This window comes from Leptosomus discolor, chromosome 4, assembly GCF_034619465.1.
Source record: "Leptosomus discolor isolate bLepDis1 chromosome 4, bLepDis1.hap2, whole genome shotgun sequence".
Classification (NCBI taxonomy): Eukaryota; Metazoa; Chordata; class Aves; order Leptosomiformes; family Leptosomidae; genus Leptosomus; species Leptosomus discolor.
In genome coordinates, this window is record NC_141394.1 from 30934957 (window position 1) to 30955139 (window position 20183).

A 20183-nucleotide genomic window follows, 5' to 3' on the forward strand; every position below is an offset into this window, starting at 1 on the left:
AGGACTCCTTCCAATGTACTTTTGAAACTATAAAATGAAATCCCATGAATGCCTGCTAAGATTAATAGAAAATTGTAAGAGGTCAAAAATACTATTAAGTGAATGAAATACACTGAATGTAAGAAGCCAGCAGAGAAACCTTGGATGCTGCAGTTAAATCATCATGGCTGATGTTATTGCAGTACATTCTGGACAACTAATGACTAGGCCAATAAGTTTAAGATGTTAATGAAATGTAGGGATTGAGAAGGCCATAATGAAATAAGGGCTGAATTCTCTCACACTTAAACTTTTGTCAAATCTAAGGGCAGTGTGTGTCCAGTATCAGAGCAAACTAACTTCTGTGCACATAAAGATGGCAGAATGTGATTCTATAAAAATAATGATCGTGCTCCAGGAAAACTCATAGATTACACTGAAAAGGATGGAGGTGGGATGCAGTATTTCTACAAATCACATCCCGCACACATCAGTCCCAGTGAACAATAAAACCTTTCTCCAAAATGCTGTCCGTATATGTTTTCTGAAATCTAAGTCTGACACTGCTGACCATGTCAAGTCTTGGCGGATTTCTATGGATGCTCTACCCTGAGCTGACTCACAGCAGCCTGGTGAGCTCATCCCACCTCCGTGGGCCAAATCCCCTTCAGCAGTGGTGCGGCAAAAACATTTGCATGTGGACGCCTTGCCACAGGCTGCAAATCCCACAGCACTCAGCAATTAAACAGGAGGAAACACAAGTTTAGAAAACAATTTTATTAGACAAATTATTTAGACAAATTATACACAGAAAGCTCTGCCACTTGTAACTGAGGCCTCCAAAAAGTGTTTTGTGTATCTGTATAATAGGCAACACATCAAAATAGGCCTATTTTAAATATCGTACATGGTTACGTACATGGGGGTTTTTTTTTTTTCAATCGCTAAAATCACTGCAACATCTGGTATGTCCCTACGTAGCTTGTTGGAAAGTAATTTTCTTTTTTTTTCTTTTTTTTATTTTACTCAGAAGTGTGGATGAGTTCATGAATGTTACAAGGGGGAAGCAAGTCGTGCATGCTTTTAGACACTTGCTACCCTGGAAACAAAATGGCCTTTTGCACGATAAGAATTTGTTCTGCCTTACACAGTAGACAATATTTGAAGATTTAGTACAAAAAACAGTGACAGTACAAGATGCTCCCCCAGAACAGAATTAGCATCAAAATAGATCTGAAGAATATAACTTTTAATTTATCCTAAAGCAAATCACATAGGCTGATTCCTATTAATCCTAGCCAAAGAATGAGTTAGGTTAAAATAAGTGTATGGTTGCATTAAAACTAAAACCAAACCAAAAAACTCACAGGATAAACTGCTTGCTTTCTACTTAACTGCATTTTTAGTTTTAAGGATTACAAATTGAAAGCTCTTCCTACGTTTCTAACAGGTAACTGTGTTACTTTAAAAAGCTGGTGCCAAAGTGGGCACTGGTTTTGCTCTCACTGCTGTTCTTTCTCTTGTTCTATACAGTTGGCACTAATGTAAAAAATACAAGGCTCCTCTAAATCTAACTTAACATATAAAGGGTTAAAATGCACACCTGTTCATGTTTTTTTTTTTTCCTTAAAACAATACGTGATAATAATTAAGGCCACATCTGTATTTCTTGAGGGCGTTTGTTTCTCTCCACTAATACCATTATTGTATTGATCAACTGCACTGATTTGGAAAATGATTTATTAACCTTTGATCTATGTTCAAGCTTCTCTAGAGCTGCACTAGTTGTTCATGAATGTGGTGTACCTAAGAGAGAGTTCTATTTGTCTAATTAATTAAAAGTAAAATTATCAAGGTTAGCCTTATAGAATGCTCAATAGCCAATGCAAAACCTAACCAAAGGAGTTAACATCTAGGTACAAACGTTAAATTGCCCCGGATGTTCTAATAAAAAAGTATAAAATATGCTCTGTTGGCAAATGATGCAAGTCAGAATAACATTAAAGCAACCTGTCTTTTCAAAATGAAAAGACCCCCTGCACTGTACATCTTTCCTGTATACAACACATTTTTACTAAAGCCTTATTAAATGAATTGCAATAGCAATGGCTGCCATTTTATAGCTATATATACATGTATATATATATATATACATACCTGTGTGTATATATGTATATATATATATGTATGAGATACTAATTTCTTTAACACAACAGAGGCTTCTGCCATATGATAGTTTACTGTACATAAGAAAAACTTTTAACACTGTACAATCACATAAAGGTCATATGCACTGTTGCAGTGCAAAAGTAGATTTAACTGTAGTCTTTACTGGCATAGTAATGGCTTTTTGTAATCCTACAAAATTGCATTCTTGTATTACAGGGCCTGAATGGTTTTTCAACTTAATTTGTTTTGCTTGCGCTTTTTTTCCTTTTTTTTTTTTTTTTTTTTTTTTCTTTTTTTTTTTTTCCTTTTTTCCTTTTAAAAAAAATTTTCCATTCTTTAAACTGCAGGGTTTGCCTTTGGTCCACAGTTAAAAGGACACACAGCAGTGGAGCGCTGACTGGAGGCAGCAGAATACATGAAAAGGACTTAAGTTATTGCAATTATAGTAAAAAAGGCGGTGGGGGAGGAGGAGCGAATGCCCTTCTGTAAAGTAATCCTCAGGGGTTTTCTATGCATAAATTGCTGCACGTTTCCTATATTTAAAGTATATGAAAAGCCTGCAGGAAACAAAACCTAATGTGGTGATAAACCAAACCAAAGAACAAGTGATTCAAGTAGTAAAGAGAATAAGGGGAGACAGAGGAGACCAGAGTGAGAAAGCCAAGAAGAGGAGGAGGAAGAGTTGTTACTAATAATCCTGATTCTTAAATAAAATTAAAAAAAAAGGAAAAAAAAATCCACCACAAACAGAAAATAACCCCCAAACAAATAAAAAAAACCCAAACCCCTCAAAATCAAAAAATAAGAAGAAAAAAGGTTACATCCATGTTAGTCCCACAATATTACAGCTGCTCCTTGCAAAGGGAGTCCTAAAAAATAAACAGTGAAGAAACTTGGTTTGATGCTCAGATGGAGGTGCCTCGGTCTGGGTCACTACCTATATTCAGCCCCAGGGTAGGAGTTGGTTGGTAAGGAATAGATGACATTGTTTTGATGGGGCTTCTGAAAAAGCCACCGTTGGGTGCCCTGTGCCTGAAAGGGCCAGTTCGGTGCTCGGGCACACTGCCGAAGGAGAAACCCGAAGCAGCTTTAGCAGACAGCGTGCGGCTCAGAGTCTGGATCTGTTCTGGTATGAAGGTGGTGGTGGTGATGTGGGTGTTTCTGAAGTCACTGATTTGCTCCAGTGCCTGACGTGTGGGTAAAGTGTCAATGTCCAGCGGGGTCAAGTCAATCGACGAGGTGGAGAACTGTTTATGGGGACTATCGTCATCTGTGCAGAGGCTGTTCACGCGCCTGTGGAGGTGCTCCAGGTCGATCTCCTTGTCGTCCTGGGGAATGAGAAAAACAAGAGGCACCACTCATAATCGCCATTTGTGCTGGGCTGAAGCTTCACAGTGCAACCAGAACTGCTCGGGAACCACAACGCACAGTTAACTACAGCTAGCTGTTGGCTGACGGTGTCTCTGAATGTCACCAGCAAACACCCCCACCGCCCGAACATGGGTGGGCTAAGCCAAACCAAGGCAGACCCTTACACCACAGCTACCTTCAAACCCCGAATCCAAACAACAAAACTCTTAAGTGCTACCGGTAGGTTTCCATCAGGAAAAGCCAGGGTCGGAGCTAGGTGGGCTGGACTAGCAACAGCTGAATAGCAGTAAACTTTGTGCCATGAAAGCAAAGCATAATCTCAAACACCTTGGATGATGCCAGTTCTTCAGCTCTGCAATAAGGACTAAATTTGGATGTCAACATGGGAGGCTCTACGGTATCAGGTTGCTGTCTTTGTCAGCATTCATCTTCTCAGGACTTAAGGAAGGGCTAAAAATATCTCAGGTTGCTTTTTGCCTTTATAATATAAATGGTGGTGTAGAAAAGCTGAACTTCCAGACAGAACCACAAAGCACTGGTGACTCACTGACATCACACAGAAAGGAGTACACCAGGCAATTTTAAATTACATTGCCAACAGAGGGATTAATTCTCCCCTTACCTACAAAGAAGAAATTCCGTCAATTTTGATGGAATTACGCTCTTGTGGGTGAGAAAAAGAGAAGGTGGCCTGGGGTATTTATTGTAATATATCATCCCTCCTCTTACCTCTGTCCCTTTTCCTTCTTAAATCTCTCCTCCCAGAGAACTCAATTAAACAGGTTGGTTTGTTATAATTGAGAATTTAAATGCACGGAAGTTAAAAGAGAGGAGAAAGTCCTGATTGACACAATAGATCACCTGTATTGTACATACATATTTCTACAGAACTACAAAGCTTAATTCAAAGCGGCATTAAGTATACACATACAGGGGTATTCCCTCAGTCTAGGTAGTGCAGCTTATTCAGAACAAAAATCAATTTCAACTAACCTTAAAATTTACCTTAATCTCTGTGAAATCTACTGGCTCTTCCAGGCCACTAGAAATATCTCACACTCTAGGACCTCACAGAGGATAATTAGGCAGCCGATAGATGTGCACTGATGACTTCGAGCCTTGATTACTGCAATTCAATGACTGGCTTGATCCAGAGCTCCCTGAATCAATGGGAAAACTCCTAGTATACCGAATGGGCTTGAGATCCCTCCTTTGTCTAGGAAAGAAGTCAAGCACTCTGAAAAAGTCCACACTTAGAACAAACTGCAGGAGTTCATCTACTTAGCAAAACGGATCACCGAATATTTGCACTAGTACCACACCAAACACAGAGCCTGACTGGAAGGGGGCTGAGAGGCCAGCTCCCCTCTGGGATTTTACCCTCTGAGGGCAGGGACAGGGAGACAAACTGGGGGAAAAGGGGCAGGGAACGGGGCATCAGGGATCTCCCAGGGACAGATTGCTGACCACAGAGGCTTTGGTTTGAGCTCATCATGGGAGGGAAAGAATGCAGCGCTCATTTCTCGGACTTAGCTTTCTGGTTGTAGTTTATTCACATGTGGACATAGACATGGATGCACATAACAACCACACAGGTGACACCAAAACCAAACGCATTCACCAAACGCTCTCCCCTAAAAACTTTGGAGCTGCATATGGATGCAGAAGGACTGGGGCCACATTGGAAGCTAAAGAAAGACACAGAGGCTCCACTAGCATGTGCAAGTCATGACTATGTCTCTGAGGGACAGTTCCTGTTTTTTTTTGTTTGCTTCCTTGTTATTTTTTGGTTGTTTGTTTTTTTAATCTTGTTTTTTTTTTTAATTTTTATTTTTCTTTTTAAATTTTGAAAAACATACAAACACTTTGTAATTTAAAATTCCAATTGGGAAACGATTGGAATTTCATCACTTCTGAGCCTCTGTAAGTTACTCAAAATATTTCTCTTTCTTCTCTTACAGAGATGCATTTGGGGCTAGGGTCAGACCAGTGAAAATATATAAGCGGTGATATTCTCCCATGCTCAGCCCACAACCCGATCTCCACCCAATCGATACACCAAAATGAGACCCACTCACAGTAAGATTGTGCATATCTCCATAATATGATCTTTCCTCTTCTCTCTTGTGTGATCAGTAGTGAATTATTCAGCAGTTTTCACATTTAAATTATCATCAGGCTTCAGAGTCAACATCCCATTGAGATTACTGGGGCGGTTCATACTTCTCTCAGAGCTACCGTTTAAGGCTGTCTGCAGACTCAGGCAGACATCTTTGAATGGATTACTTCTGGTACGCGACCGAAATGTTATCTTCGCAACCATAAGACAATTTTTTTCAGTATAAATGCTTGCATTCTGGAGCACAAGATGGCAGCCACCAGGAAAAAGGGTTGGCTTGCTGACCACAAACTGGCCCAATCTGACCCCCGACTCTGGACTAGTGGCCTGGAAGAGCCAATGGATTTCATGGAAGCTAAAATGAATTTTAAGAAAGTTAGTTAAGATGTATTTCCTTTGCTGAATGACCCCCCCGCATCCAGGACAGTGGGGACATTCAGCACATACGTCCACGTTAAACTCAGTTTTGAGCCAAGCTTTTCATTTTAGCATTGAGACGCAATTTTAAATGCTAAGCTAATGACCACGTAACAAAGATCAAGGAGGCCAAATTATACCATTTGTGGAAAGTATACACTTGAATTTCTCTGTGTTTGAAAATCAAAATAGGAAATTTTAGAGTTATATAAAATATCCAGGTTGGTTTTTTTCTTTTCCTTTGTTATTTATTTTTATATTTCACACCAGACAAACAGGAAATACGAAGTTCTGAAAGTTTGGATAAGCAATAATCTAGTAAATTTAAAGTTTTTTTAAAATATTTTATCAGTTGAAACTATATGGTTTCCATTCCTGAGAAACCAAATTTAAACACTAGAGATTCTTTTGTTTCTTTTAATAATGGTCCAGTCCAGATCTTGAACAAAAAAAGCTTGGGAATTAAAACAGGCAAGAAAAGTTTAAACGTATTCTAACATCAGTGCCAATGCTGTCTAATTAGGTAGTTGAATTAATCCTGCCTGATTACACAGCATTAGATTAGCAGAAATAAACACAATGGAGAAACTGCAGAGAAGGTGAGACCACTGCACACAAATTAACAGCAATACCCCACAAACTACACGGACGTGTCTAAGCTACACAGACAGAAAAGCTATAATTGATAGTGCTACATTAAAGCTCATATTTAGGTTCAGCTTTGGGCATCGCTGCCAATTTTAATAACTTTTTTTTTCCTTAATGTTTTTCTACTATTTTGTAGAGGAAAAGACTTAATTATGAAGGTAAGAAATTTGTTGTAAGACCACATAAGGCTCAGATGGCTGGTAAAGGGACAGGTAGATTGCCACAGGAAGGAAATCATTACATATGCAAGTGTAGAAGCAAACTCATCTCTGCTGTGAAATAACATATCTCCCTGTGGTCTCTGTCCAAGATTTTCTGAAACAAGTCTGTAGCAGATTTCAGAAACAAGTCTGGCCTGAATCTGAAAAATCTAACCTACTCTTGCTTCCCTGGACTTCAGATTGAATAACGAGAACTGAAGTTCATGGAACTCTCAAGAGGTTAACATTTCTGAAAACGAGGACACGCTTATTTAAGAAGCTAACTGCTGATTAAAGGGCTAAACTTCGCAAAACTTATTTTGAAAGACTCAGCCACTGAGCTTAGGGGATATATTTTTCAAGAAGAAGCCAAGAAATTTTTGAACTTACTGGTGAGAATTAGCTCTCACCAATGTGAATAATGAACCAAATACTGATGTACTGATAATGTACTATTCTACAGGTAAGAGTTGTGTTTTACTCTGAATAGTTGCATATTTATACATCATCAATATACATTTTTTTTCCCAAGCTTTTCTAGAAAGAATAGCTAAAAAGATTTTGAGGAACAACATTTACCTTAAAAAAATCAGGAAGCTAAGGAAATGTGCCTGAATTTGATTCCCCGCCCTCTCTAATGCTATAAAGTCAAGGCAGCAATATTTAGGGTGCATGAAAATTCCCCAGGAGAAATGGAGGGTCTAATACCTCTTTTGATGGAACTCGGGAGCCTTTCCTTTTATTCCACCATGTTTCCAACATAGCAATGAAACAGGATAGGACAATCCCAGCAGCAAGGATGCAGAAAACACCTGCAAAACTTTTTATGTCCAGGGCACCTCCTTTCTGTTTGGTATCCACCGATGAGTAAAGATCACATTGACCGTTCTTTGGCCACCACTTATGCTTCAGTATGTCCATATCGCCGTTCTGCTGCAGCTCCAAAATCCTTGAGGAGAAAGCACAGAGTCAGGGGTTACAGTGAGGCAGTGGAGGTGGCACCTGAGAGTGCGAGGATGAAATCTGACTACTTGCAACCTTCTTGTGTGTACCCAAAAGCCAAGCAGCTGATGAATCCAGACCAAGCAATTTAGCCAGAAAAGAGACAGAATACGGGGTTGCCTGTCAGACTGAGCATATGGATATTTATACTGCACCACAGATACAGGAAAGTCTCTCTTTCCTTCTTTTAAGACCCTTAATGAAAATGCTTTACTTAATATGCAATGTTCTCTTAACTGGTTTTCACTACAGACCATGTAAATTGACTTTTGTAGTGCATTAGGTATTTGACAATATATATTCTGTATTTTAATCGCTGGTGAAGAGACATTTCAATTAAAAAAAAAATACAGTTCAGATGTACCGTAGGATACATGTTACCTTATTCTAAGTTGATCTTTATCAGGTTATCTACTTGCTGCTTTGGAGAGAGGGCAGAAGCATCTTAGTTGCAGTCAGTAAACTAATCTTCCTCAATGGGAGTGGGCGACCTGCTGCTAAGTGATTTCTGTGGGAAGGTTCTTTACTGCGGAATTCACTTGTCCTTGCACCTACGTACCCAGCCCACCACCAAACATTTACTGGGCAGTGTGCAAGGCCCATGTATTTAGCCAGACTTCCAGTGGGATGAATAGTTCGAGGAATGAGAATTTCATTTGGAAGATTTTCGTATTCAGTTCATTTATTCCCGAGGAGAGTGTTTTTTTAAAAAACATCCAGAAGTGACTAGATTAGCAGCTGGGTGCATCTGGTTACCCAAAACATTCAACAATTATACTTAAAAAGAATAAAACAGGAGGAATGTTTTCCTCCATGTAATAAATTTACTTTTCATTTCAGTGTTGGAAGGAAACAATTACTTCTGCAATCATTTGAAACAGCATGAAAAAAATTCAAGTGCACACAAACCAGCAGAGACTGTACTGCATTGAAGGGGGGAGAAAAGCTGTCCCACTGACTCAGGGCTACCATAACACCTCAATGCAGTGATCTACCTCAACCTCAGAAAAATACAGTATTATGAAAGGGAGTCTGAATGCACCTCAGAAGCACTGCTCTATACAGGGATCATTCAATCTCTAATGCCACTTGAACAGGTAGTCACGTCAATGAAGCCACTAAATTTTCTATGGCACATCCAAATGACCACGTATGTATGCTGTGGTCCTGCCAGCAATGGGAGACTTCACGCAGCCATCAGTGGCTTAAATCCTGGCACAGCTCTGGAGTGAATTTCTGCCTCCTGTCCAGGAGTACGTTCCATGGCTGAGCTCCTGACCTCTTCCGAGAGGAATTGCTTGTCCATGTCTGTGCTGTACCAAAGGGAACAGTGCCCTTGAGGAACAGACTGCAGGTGATACGCATGGCTTTGGAGATGCCAGAATCACCTTGTTTGCATTGCTTTGTGTTTATGAGAAGTAGGACAAATTTGGCACAATGCCTGCTGACAGCACACTGCTGAAGGTCCAGCCCTGGAGAATGGCAAACAAGGTCAGAGTTGCCTGGGCTATATTTTGAATTGTCCCAAACCCAATGCCAACTTAGGGAAGCCCCAACTCAAAGCTTCCTGAGGGGGCAGGGATAAGTCAAAGATGGGAGGACTCTCCATTCTGCTGCAAGGGACAGAATAGCTATTATGAGACATCTTTGTTCAGAGGAGCTTTGGAGGCCTGGGGACCATATGCAGGATTGCTCTCACCGATGCCTACAGCTGCCTGTTGGGAACGTGTGGAGAAGCTGGAGCCAGACCCAGTGACAGATGCAACTGGGACAAACTGGAACGTGAACAATTCCAATTAGATAAAAGGAAAATGGAAGAGGTCAAACACTGCAGCAGAGAATTTGAAGCATCTGAATCCTTGGCAATACTCCAAGGCCCACCAGGCAAGGCTCAGAGCAACTTCACCTAACTGGACCTGCTTTGAGCAGAGGGCTGGGCTGGAGACCTCTGGAGGTCCTTCTCCACCATAATTACTCCTCTGTGACTGCAAACACAGTCCATACACTACTCTCTGTCACAGCATACTTACAGACGTAACTCACCGTAATTCTGGTTCTCACTGCCCCAGCGTCCTGCATTAGGACTTAGTGAGTATTTTGGCCCAAACATTCCAGTCTGTCAGGTTAGCAGGAGCAGCAGATAGTCAGCATAAGCAGAACCCTTTTGTGTAAGTTCTTGTGGAGTAATAGAAGATTAATTTTCAATGCTCAATCCAAATATTTGTGGTTTTATATTTAGGAATTACTGTACTATCTACACAAGGCAGTAACAGAACAACATTGTGGGACTTATTTCTTCAAGCAGCAGCTCTAATCCCTGAGCAGGGCTATTCTCTCTCTTTTATTCAGTCAATAATAGAATGAACCATCCAAATGATTGCTCTATTCTCATTAATTAAATGATTCTTCACTTGTCAGTGTAATTCCTGATTACACAAGACATCTTTTCAACAGCAGGCATTTGTGTAAAGACACTGAACTTGAGCTTGTTCCTTAACAAAGATTTATTCCTAATTGTACTCCTGTTAATTATTGGCAATTTTCTTTATGGATGTAACATATAAGTTCAATTATTTAAAGAAAAACATAAAAACCAAGCAGAAACTAGGGATAGTAATTGTATCATTACATGGAAAAGCTTGAGAAATGGAAAGCTTATAATGAAGCTGCAGCTGAAAACAGATGTCAAGAGATAAAACACACATCTTGAGAAATTGTAAGAGCATGAATATATAACTGTATTAACTTCATACAGAGAAAAAGGGAGATCTCACTTCTGTTAGACTTAGTAAACACTTTATTTCTGAATTCACCCATTTGTGGAACCAAGATAATAGTTAACAGAAGATTTAACACTGCCAACCTGTTTCTTGTTACAAAACTTCCTATTTTTGTAGCACGTTTTCAGAAATGAAACCCGTACTTTTATCGGAATTCCATGAAAAACAACATGAGGAAGGGAGGTTTCTTGCAAGCATGCCCAGCACGTAGGCACTGCTATACTTGGGTGCTGCAGGAGCTTCCCACACGATGGCACTCTTTCCATAAAAATACGTGCTTTTGCTGCGGTTCCTGGTGGGTGCCCTTACACACTCTAATCAGATACCTGTTGGGTGGCAGACACTACAATCATTTTGATATTTGATTTTCAAATTTAATAAAAGACTAAAATAACAATGCATTAACTAAATGCTCTGAATGATAACGATGCACTAAATGCTATGATCCCAGCAAGTGCCTCTTCTCGTAAGTCACAGATTTTTACAACTGAACTTTTCTTCAGCAGTCTTGGCTCCTTAGAGCCTGGTGTGTTGGCATGGAGCAGTATTGCAGCACATAAGGCAGTAGTAAGAGTGGTGGAAAGTAATAAGTAGGGTGCATGAGCTCCTGAAGTTCTGAAATACCATAGTCTTAAAAGGCTTACAAAAGAAGCCTATATACTGAAACAATCTGATTTGTCTGAAAAACATAATGTTTAAAACTTGCTTATGGATACAGTGCAGGTCTTAATATATTTTTCTCTAGCAGGTGAACAGTTACAGCAGCATTTTTCAAGACAATGATGTGACTTTATTAAGCTGCACAAAAGAGCATGCACTTTAACTAATTTGGCCCTGAATTCACAGTGCCAAGTGATGCCTAGTGAGTATAAGCATAGAAAACTAAACTGCCTGTAGTTTCCAAATTTGACAGTGACATGAACAAATCCTACTGAATCAATGGGAATAGGGCTGGATTCAGCTCTGTAACGACATGCTTTGCTGCTGGCAATGAAATGCAATCACTCCTGCAAAACACCTACAGACAAAAAATACCCCAGTTTGTTATGATAGCAAGGTGTCACAAATGCTACAAAATTGAGACGTCTGTGACAACACTGACTTTTTTGATTTTGTTTTATACTTTCTGACTTATCAGTAGTAAGCAAGAGACACGACAGGCCATTTACAATGAGATCAGAAATGCCAATGCATGGTCTGAGATGTCGAAGGTTACTGACTATTGGCTTCCTGCACCAGGAACGTGTTATCCAGAGGGATAACTTCATCATCGGCACTGAAGGAAGAGGAAATGATGAGGCACTATTCTGGCTCTAGTCTCCAGGATCAGGCCGCTGCAGGGATGTGCAGAGCCGTTCAATGAATGCCCACTGTCAAAAGGGGGAGAAAAAGTAAATTAATTAAAAAAAAAAAAAAGCTCTATGTGTACCTCAGTGGGCTTGTGCCAGCTCCCAGAGAGCTCCTGGGTAGCTCACATGGGTCAGGTTTGGGAGTGCTCGGTGCCTGCAGATGGAACCATCTTGTTAAAAGAGCTCACTGGAGTTTTTGTAACAAAATCTAGTGCCAAGCCTTCATAGAATTTGGTCCCCCTCTTGTAAAACAAGAGATAACACTGAACTGATGTGTCCATCCTTCAGTTACCAAAGTAGGCAGGTAGCAACCCACAAGGAGAGGGTTTTTTTTTTTTTGGTTTTGTTTCAGTGAAGCAACTGCCTAAATCTTTCTTATTCACAGCAATAACTAGAGTGATGCCAATTCATATTGCATCTCCCTGAGTGGGCTTTAAGTTTTGGCAAAGCAGGACTCCCTGTCTGCGGCAGAGCAGCTTTCACTGGTGCCATCTGCGAGGGCGACTCAGTGCTTCGGTGCCAGAGGGGGAAGGCTGCTGCCTGGGCCAGCTTGCTGACTCCTGCCTGTGGAAGAGGCAGTCCCAGCCATGGGAAGGGAAACAGAATGAGGATGGTGGCAAGCAAGTAGGAGGCTCTTGGGGGTCCTTTTCACCTCCCTCCCCAACCAGCAGCACCTCATTGTCTCACTGAGACTGATGGGTTTTCATTATTTTGACCTTATCCTTGGGGCCTTCTGGGAGACACAGGATGATGCTCAAAGCCTTAACTTTGATGCTATCCCCAGTGCCAACAAATATTGTCATTCCTCAGCTGCCCAACAAGTTATATTTGCTTCCTATTACAGCCATGGACCTTTATGAAGCTGCTGAGGAGAGTGAAGTATATATCTGTATTCACCTACAGGAGGGGAATGTTCCTGTGCGATTTTGTCTTGCTCAAACACACAGAATAAAGACAAGGAATGGTCAGAAATAAAATTCAGCCATGTTTACAGAGCTGGTGGGAAGGTGTTCATCCAGAAATGGCTGCTTGCCTGGCACCAGCTGCACTACCCAGCTAGCCATCCTTAGACCTAAGCCTAGAATTGAGAGGGGCACCAGATCATTGAAAAATACAGCCCAGAGGCGAAGGAGGTGTGAGGGGGTGTATGGCAGAAGTATCCATCCTAAGGTAAAAGAAAGAGGGAAGCAGCATCAGTCCCAAGAGGACTGAGGTGATGCTGGGAAAGCTTGCAAGATAAGCAAAGCACCTGGAGGCAGAGAGATCATTGCTATTCCAGTCCTGCCTTTGACTACAGGTCTTCATATCTGAAAACAAAAATGCTGGTTTTGAAGAGACTGTTTTCTGTGTGGTGTGTTTTTTTGTTTTGTTTTTTTTTTTTTTTTTTTTTTTTAGCCAGCATTTTAATGAGCTGCCAATCACAGGCTCCATGAGAGGAAATTTTTCATGCCAGCCCAGTGCATCTTGGGCTGCCAGATTAGATAAAGCTGCGCTCCCTTCTCCACCCGTTCCCACCACTTAACCCAGCAAAAGAGTGCCCTTGGGTCCAGCTGCAAAGCCTTGTTTTCTGGCAGGGACTCCAAGCAGATTTAAACCCAACTAACTCTTGCCCCATGAGGGTGGGCAGGTGGTCGCCTTTCGATCTGTCCTTCAACAGTGCTCGGCATCCTGCTGCTGTTGCTAGGAAGTCAGTGCGCAGAAACAAGGACAAGCATCTCACCTTCTAGATATGATAGAAGAAGCAATAGTAAACCAGACCTGCTGTTCTGCATTAAGGATTTGCATATCAAACAATATTAAAAGAGGGAAAGCAGCTGACCTTCTGTTTTGCTCAGCAATAAACCATTAGCTTCAGAAGATGCAGCACTCATGACTTGGATCTCATGAATTAATATAATTTTGTTCAAATTAATGAACTTCTTTTTACTTAAATCTGTTAAACACCCATGGACATGCTCTCTCAAATACAGAAGGCTAAACTTAAATAAATGGCATCTGCAGTAATAAGAAATGAGAGCACAACTATATTTATTACATGACTGTGGTGGAATTTTATAAGGACAGCTCTAGAATAATTTTATTCAAGCTGCATCATTTTGCTGAATACTAACAATTCATAAACCTAGATAAAGATAAAAGTCAAGTTATTCTAGATCTTCTGCTTACTTTTAATATAGAAAATATTGAGGCAAGCTTAACTGGCCTTTCACCATGCAGATCTTTCCTGCTCGGGAGAAAGTGGCGATAAAAGTATTAGTACCTATTTATAAACCCCAAATGACAAGAGAACGTCTACAGACAGTCACATAAAAATCATGAGTTCATTAAGCTCCGTGCTGTTACGGTAAACACCAAATTAATTCATTACTGCGAGTCATGGTACACTGCCAACCTTATTAAAACAAAGAAATGTACTTTCAAGGTATATTGGTTCCTGTGCACAACCCGTATTCCAGTCCTCTTTTAGAAAATTACTTGAAAAGTGACAGTTACTAAGCTTTATAAAAAATTCAGTACTTCATGGTCACATGAACACCTGGGGCCTTATTTTCCTCTTGCTTTCATTACCATAAACCAAAAGCAAGTCCATGCACATGATGGCAGGGACAGCTGTGCACCTCCTGTCCTTGGTTTGCACCGGGAAAGGCTGTCTTGCCAACTGCCATGCTTCCAACATTGTCTCCGAGATCCAAACATCAGCTGTGATGTTGCACGTGATTGCCACGGAACGGAGACAGCGCTCCTTCCTAAAATTACACTTCCTTCAAACTGTGCCTTATGGTGATGCTTGTGCAACATTGAAGGTAGTCATAAATGCATTTTGGCGATAGGAGGAGACAGTGTGATTACATACCTACAACTTGAGAATCTAAGTCGCAAGTTCCAATCTGCATGTAAGCAAATCAGTAGCTCTTTTCAGAACCGAAATAACTGATGATTTCACACAAAGTCAGGAAACCTCAGAGTCCAAAGCCAGTGGGAGTTTCACCATTAACTTACAGACAGCAGAGACCAACACAGAGCACACTTGGGAACCCAACCCTTCCGGTTAGGCTGACAAAAGCGTCATTTTTCTGCATCAGTACAGGATACCTGGATTAGCTGAAAATGGAAAGCTTGCAAAGTGGCCTTTCAGTCACCACACACTTCTTAGATGTCTTCTCCCCAAAATATCACCTGACAAAACACTTCCTCCCGTGTCACTTGTTAACTGTCCCCTGCCTGAGAAGTGTCATAGTTAACAAGCCATGTGAAGAACTGCTCTCTTGCTTAGCAGGAGAAAGCAAACAATTGGAAAAAGTACTTTAGTTTGACTTTTTTATTGTTTTTTTTCAAGAGTGAGATGCAAATGGACACTTATTTGCGTCAAGTACTATTTAACATAGTTCATTCTCAGATATTTTGAACACAAAGTGATAAACACCAAAAGTTTTCATTCAGAAAAGACCAAAATGAAACATTGAAATGTTTGTCTTTTCTTTCAAGGAAAAAATATTTTTAAAAAATGATTAGATCATAAAGAATAACTTTAACTAATCTGTTTAGACCATCTGCTGATGTCCTATGAGAAGGATAAATAAACAAGGGGTTCACTGAACCTGACCTAGGACTGAATGAATATGCAAGCCTCATCTTCAGCTAAGAAGCAATTACATGAGAAATCAAATTACTAACATGATTAATCTTAAGAGTTGTGGTGACTAGTGAACTTTAATTTTTATACATTGTCTATGTTTATGCTACCTTTAAAAGTCAAGCATTCATTACAACTATGACAATATGGTCTTTGCTAATATCAAAGTTGGGCTCAAATGGATTAGTAACAGGCAGAATGTAAGCGAGCCAAAGACACAAGAGAGGAAGGAAAAGGGAAAGACAGTAGGTCCCATAGACACCCAGAGCATATCTGCAGTCAGAGAGGGAACACCTTGGGTGGTCTTTGAAAATGTCAGCGTAATCCTTAAGCACACTGTGATATTTGGGTTATTTGGTGCAGGAGAAGTTCTTTCATTTAATGATCATCTTTGCTTGCAGTCATGTTTTGGGCAGTTCAAAGCCTCTTTCTTATACATACTACCTACATCCACATTTTGACAAACAGAAGACACATCAGCTGCATTAAGTCCTCTTAACTGACAATCTAGAACAGCTCATTTTTAAAGTAAGAGATCTAGGTGGCACTTGCATATTTGACATGTATTTGCTACTTACATAAGCAAAGATGATGAAATATATAGCTGATGATTATCTCAGTTTTTTAAACTGTTTTGTCCAGTGCTTTTTTTTCAAGCCCTTAAAAATGAAAGCCAAAACCTTCATAACTTTTTTAGATACTGTTTAAATGAATGATTTACATGACTTGGTTTAAATATCATCATTTGGATTATAAAGAATCTAAATCAATAGTTTAAAGCTATCTCCAAGGTGAACAGAGTTGTTGATAGAATAGGAGAAGCTAGACAGATAAACACCAAGTCTGAAGATCAAATCACGGTAATATGGCTTTGTGTCTGAAGTTTGACATTTAATAATATCTCAAAGGCTTTTATCGCCTAGATACTTGGTTACAGTACTGAAAAGCTTCCCAGATCCATTCTCATCCAGGGTTTTAAACCAGTACTTCCGAACATGAACACTGCACTAACCGGCCTTACAGATGAATGTTATACTGAGGAAAGCCCTCTCCAAACAATCCTTTGGACACTAAAAGTGAAAACGTTTAAGGTATAACATATGACATATTAGTGCTTTAAAACTTAATTCATTACTCTGATTTGTTCTGTCAAGCAAAAATATTCCATAGACAAACCATTTCTAGAGAAACCCCCAAAATCAGTTATTTCTTTAAAGCCTTTCTCAAATCACACTAATGAATACTCTTCAGATACACACAGCGGTATAGTGGCTATCCAGGGATGCCTAAGGAATCTCCACAATTCTGCCTAGGAAATTGAGAGTCCCTGCCAAGTTTAGAGGAGGCACTGAAGAGTAAATTCAACCATCCTTAAAAAAATATTAATATTTCTTACACTAAATCTTGCAGTTTGAGAAATGCTACTCCTGCTGTTCAGGCTAAACGTGTGTCAAACGATGCTTTTGACACAAGCCTGACCCAAGTTACAAATATATCTGCCTGAAATGGGTGCCCCTGGAAATACTGCCTGGGGCACCTCGGCTGCTCTGGGCTAGCCCTGCCTACTTTCCCTTCCAAGGTGCATCAAGTAAGAGTTCCTCAAAGACACATGATGTCATAAATTTCTCTACCTCGATAAGTGTTCAGATCTTAACCTCCCCTAGGTGTAGAAGGAAATGATGAAAGATAGAGTAAGTAAGTAGTACAGCTTTGCAAGCGAAGAAGCTGGCTGACTGCTGTGCTATGCTCAACCTGTGCACAGCCCTAACCGACGCGATGCGTTGCTGCTGCCTTTTGGAACCGTGCTGCTCTTGGGTATGGGGAGATAAGCTAGGAATGGGTCTTGTTGCTCTTCTTCACCAGGCTCAGCGATTACCTTCAATAACACATCAGCGTGCCAGAGTGCCGACCCTGTGTACATAGGTTTCCTGCTGACAGGAGAGCTTACTGACAGATTTTGAAGACAGAGCATCTTTCAGTGCCCTTGCAGGGTTACCAGCAATACAGAGAGGTGAAGAAGCCCAGAACAAAAACCCTGCTAGCTACAGAGGATTACTAAAGTTAAAAATTGATGGTTTATCGCCCACCTTCCACTGCAGTGTGTGCCCTGAGAGGCTGCAGTCTACCTTGCATGATAGGAATCAGGGCTCTAAGCAGCATGGTGTTTACTCACAGGATCACACTACGTGAGATTTCCACATTAGGGAGAAGTGCCTTGATAAGAACTGAGCGCCATTCAATCTGGATAACAATCTGCGGGAGGACCGAGTGTTTATTCTGCTAATAAAGGCATCTCCCTGGCAACGCTGCAGTTTTTCCAAGAGCTGCAGCCAGCTGGCTTGGCTGTATTCTTGTCTCCCAAACTTTGCCTAATCGCGTCCTCTGGTCCCTTCTGCATTGCAATAAGCGAGGGCTGAACCCATTCACCTGTGTAACGGCATTTTCTTTTTGGCATCTGGGTTTTGGTGCTTTGGAACAAGGCAGTGCAATCCAGACCTACTGTGACTTTCGCTGCTGGAGGAAGCAGAGCAGAAGGAACTGGCAGGAGGATCTGAAGCTTTGCATTTCCCCTCATACCTTTTTTCCCCTCAAATCCAGGCCCTTTCCCCTCAAATCCAGGCCCATATTACTCACACAAACTTGAGTGTAGTCTGTTCTGTGCAAAACAAATTTGTTAGGCAAAATATACAGGCAGCAAAGCCACTAGCATACCCAAGTCTTCTGTCAGAAACTTCAGCCACGGCAGAAGCAGGAGGAAATAACTGCTTTTCTTTGCAACTAATCCATCCAGGTCAGAACTGAGACTTTTCCATAGAGTAAGAGGGGTAAATTAAGAGAGTAAGAGTAAGTTCTTGCCACTTGCAACAACATACCCCTCTTATGCTCTATATTTCTAATATTTCATATTGGAGTGTCCAATGATTACATTCAACAGCAAACATGCAGAAGTATAAGTTAGAAACAGTGTAAACTGGAAAAGTTTCAAGCTTCATTAATTGATCTCAAGCTTAATTTTTAAATTGAATATTTAAAAACAAAAATAAAATCCTGATAGAGCAATAGTACAATCTGATTTTTTTTTTTTTTAAACTCCAGATGACTTTAAAGCATTTGACATTGTGAAAAAATCTTGTGATTTTCATGAGGAATTCTGTCTTCTTTCCCTGCGTATCTTGATTATCAAGGTCCACATGGTTAAATCAAGTAATTTTCTTACAGTCTATTCTTAAAAATAAGAAATACAATTTCAGTATTTAGAGTACTCAGTATTTTAATTTAGTATTTAATTAAAGCCCCTAATAATTTCTCAGTGTTTGTAGCTTTTCTATGATTTTAGAGGTGTAGGTTTTTTCCGCCCCTCTTACCAACCTATTGATAATTGACCTGAAGATTATATTCCATTCAGCTCAGGGGAACAGGAAACACACAGAAGATTGCATGGCAATGATAGCACACATCGTTTATATCCTAAATGTGTTTTACAGCTTGACCAACCAAATCTGCAATTACAGGAGATGCCTCGAAGCAAATATCTTTCATAGCCAGACCAGATAATGGGCACCCTTACACTCCATTATTGTACCTACTGTCACTTCTTTTATAAAATAATTAATCCCACTTGCAGTTATGCAATATCTACCATCCAAATCTTGGAGGAGGAAGCTTGGGAGCAAAATAAGTGAACCTTTTCCTCCTTCTCCCTTTCCTCCCTCGCCAGTAGGCACAGCTCACAGAGCAGCTTCCCACAGAGGCTGCTGGGCTGGGCTTGCCCAGGCTCTCATGACATCGTGCCAGAGGCAGGCTGGCGTGGTTCGCTACTTCTGATAGAAAGTAACACCAGGGTTTGCTGTGTAATGTTACAAAATGTATCCCACCATTTTCCTGTGCTTTGCGCCAGATAAACTGTTGCTGAAAGAAAGAACCCCAGAAATAAAACACCAGGTGCTCCCAGGTGCCATTGTATCAACTCCCCTCTGCAGAATGCCAACGACTTTGTAAGGAATTTAACAATTACACAGCATAGGTCAAAACCAAGTGACTTGGCACTGAGATTCAATTTGGATAAGCCAGTGAGCCTGCTCAGATGATCTGTGCATATCTTTTTCAAGCTCAAGGGCATGGGGTCAAATTCTGCAGCTTTTTGATAGCACAGAGAAGCAAGCTCCTTCTTTCTGCCAGCAGAGACAGAGCCGAGAGCTGGATGAGGGCTCCTGTTGCTGCCCTGCTGCATATGGCTCAGGTCAGAGCACAGGACAATCAGGTCCTATCAGAGAGTCTCCCTAGCAAGATCTGCTGCAGTCAAAAGCAGAGTTTGGAGGAGAGACATAAGAGACAGGGAGCCATATTAAAACAAAACAAAACAAAACAAAGTCTCCCAAGTTTAGAGGCAGAATCAAGACTATCCCGACTTCTCTTGAAAAGCTGTCTGGCAGACGAGATGGCAGCATGAATGGTGGGATATTCCCAACACTAATTTCCCAATTCCAGAAAGTAAAAGTTTATTTGTGGGAGGAC

General features: G+C 40.7%; 1 protein-coding gene across 2 annotated transcripts in view; it reads right to left on the reverse strand.

The window, feature by feature from the left end:
• Positions 1 to 3053: 3053 nt before the first annotated feature.
• GRID2 (glutamate ionotropic receptor delta type subunit 2) overlaps positions 3054 to 20183 on the reverse strand; it is a 730540-nt gene continuing 713410 nt past the window's right edge. For both annotated transcript variants that reach the window (XM_086464050.1, XM_086464049.1), the window contains 2 exons: positions 7612 to 7852; positions 3054 to 3476 (listed from right to left, as the gene is read on the reverse strand). In XM_086464050.1, the coding sequence (XP_086320176.1) occupies positions 3054 to 3476; positions 7612 to 7852 (664 nt within the window). The remainder of the gene's footprint in view (positions 3477 to 7611; positions 7853 to 20183) is intronic.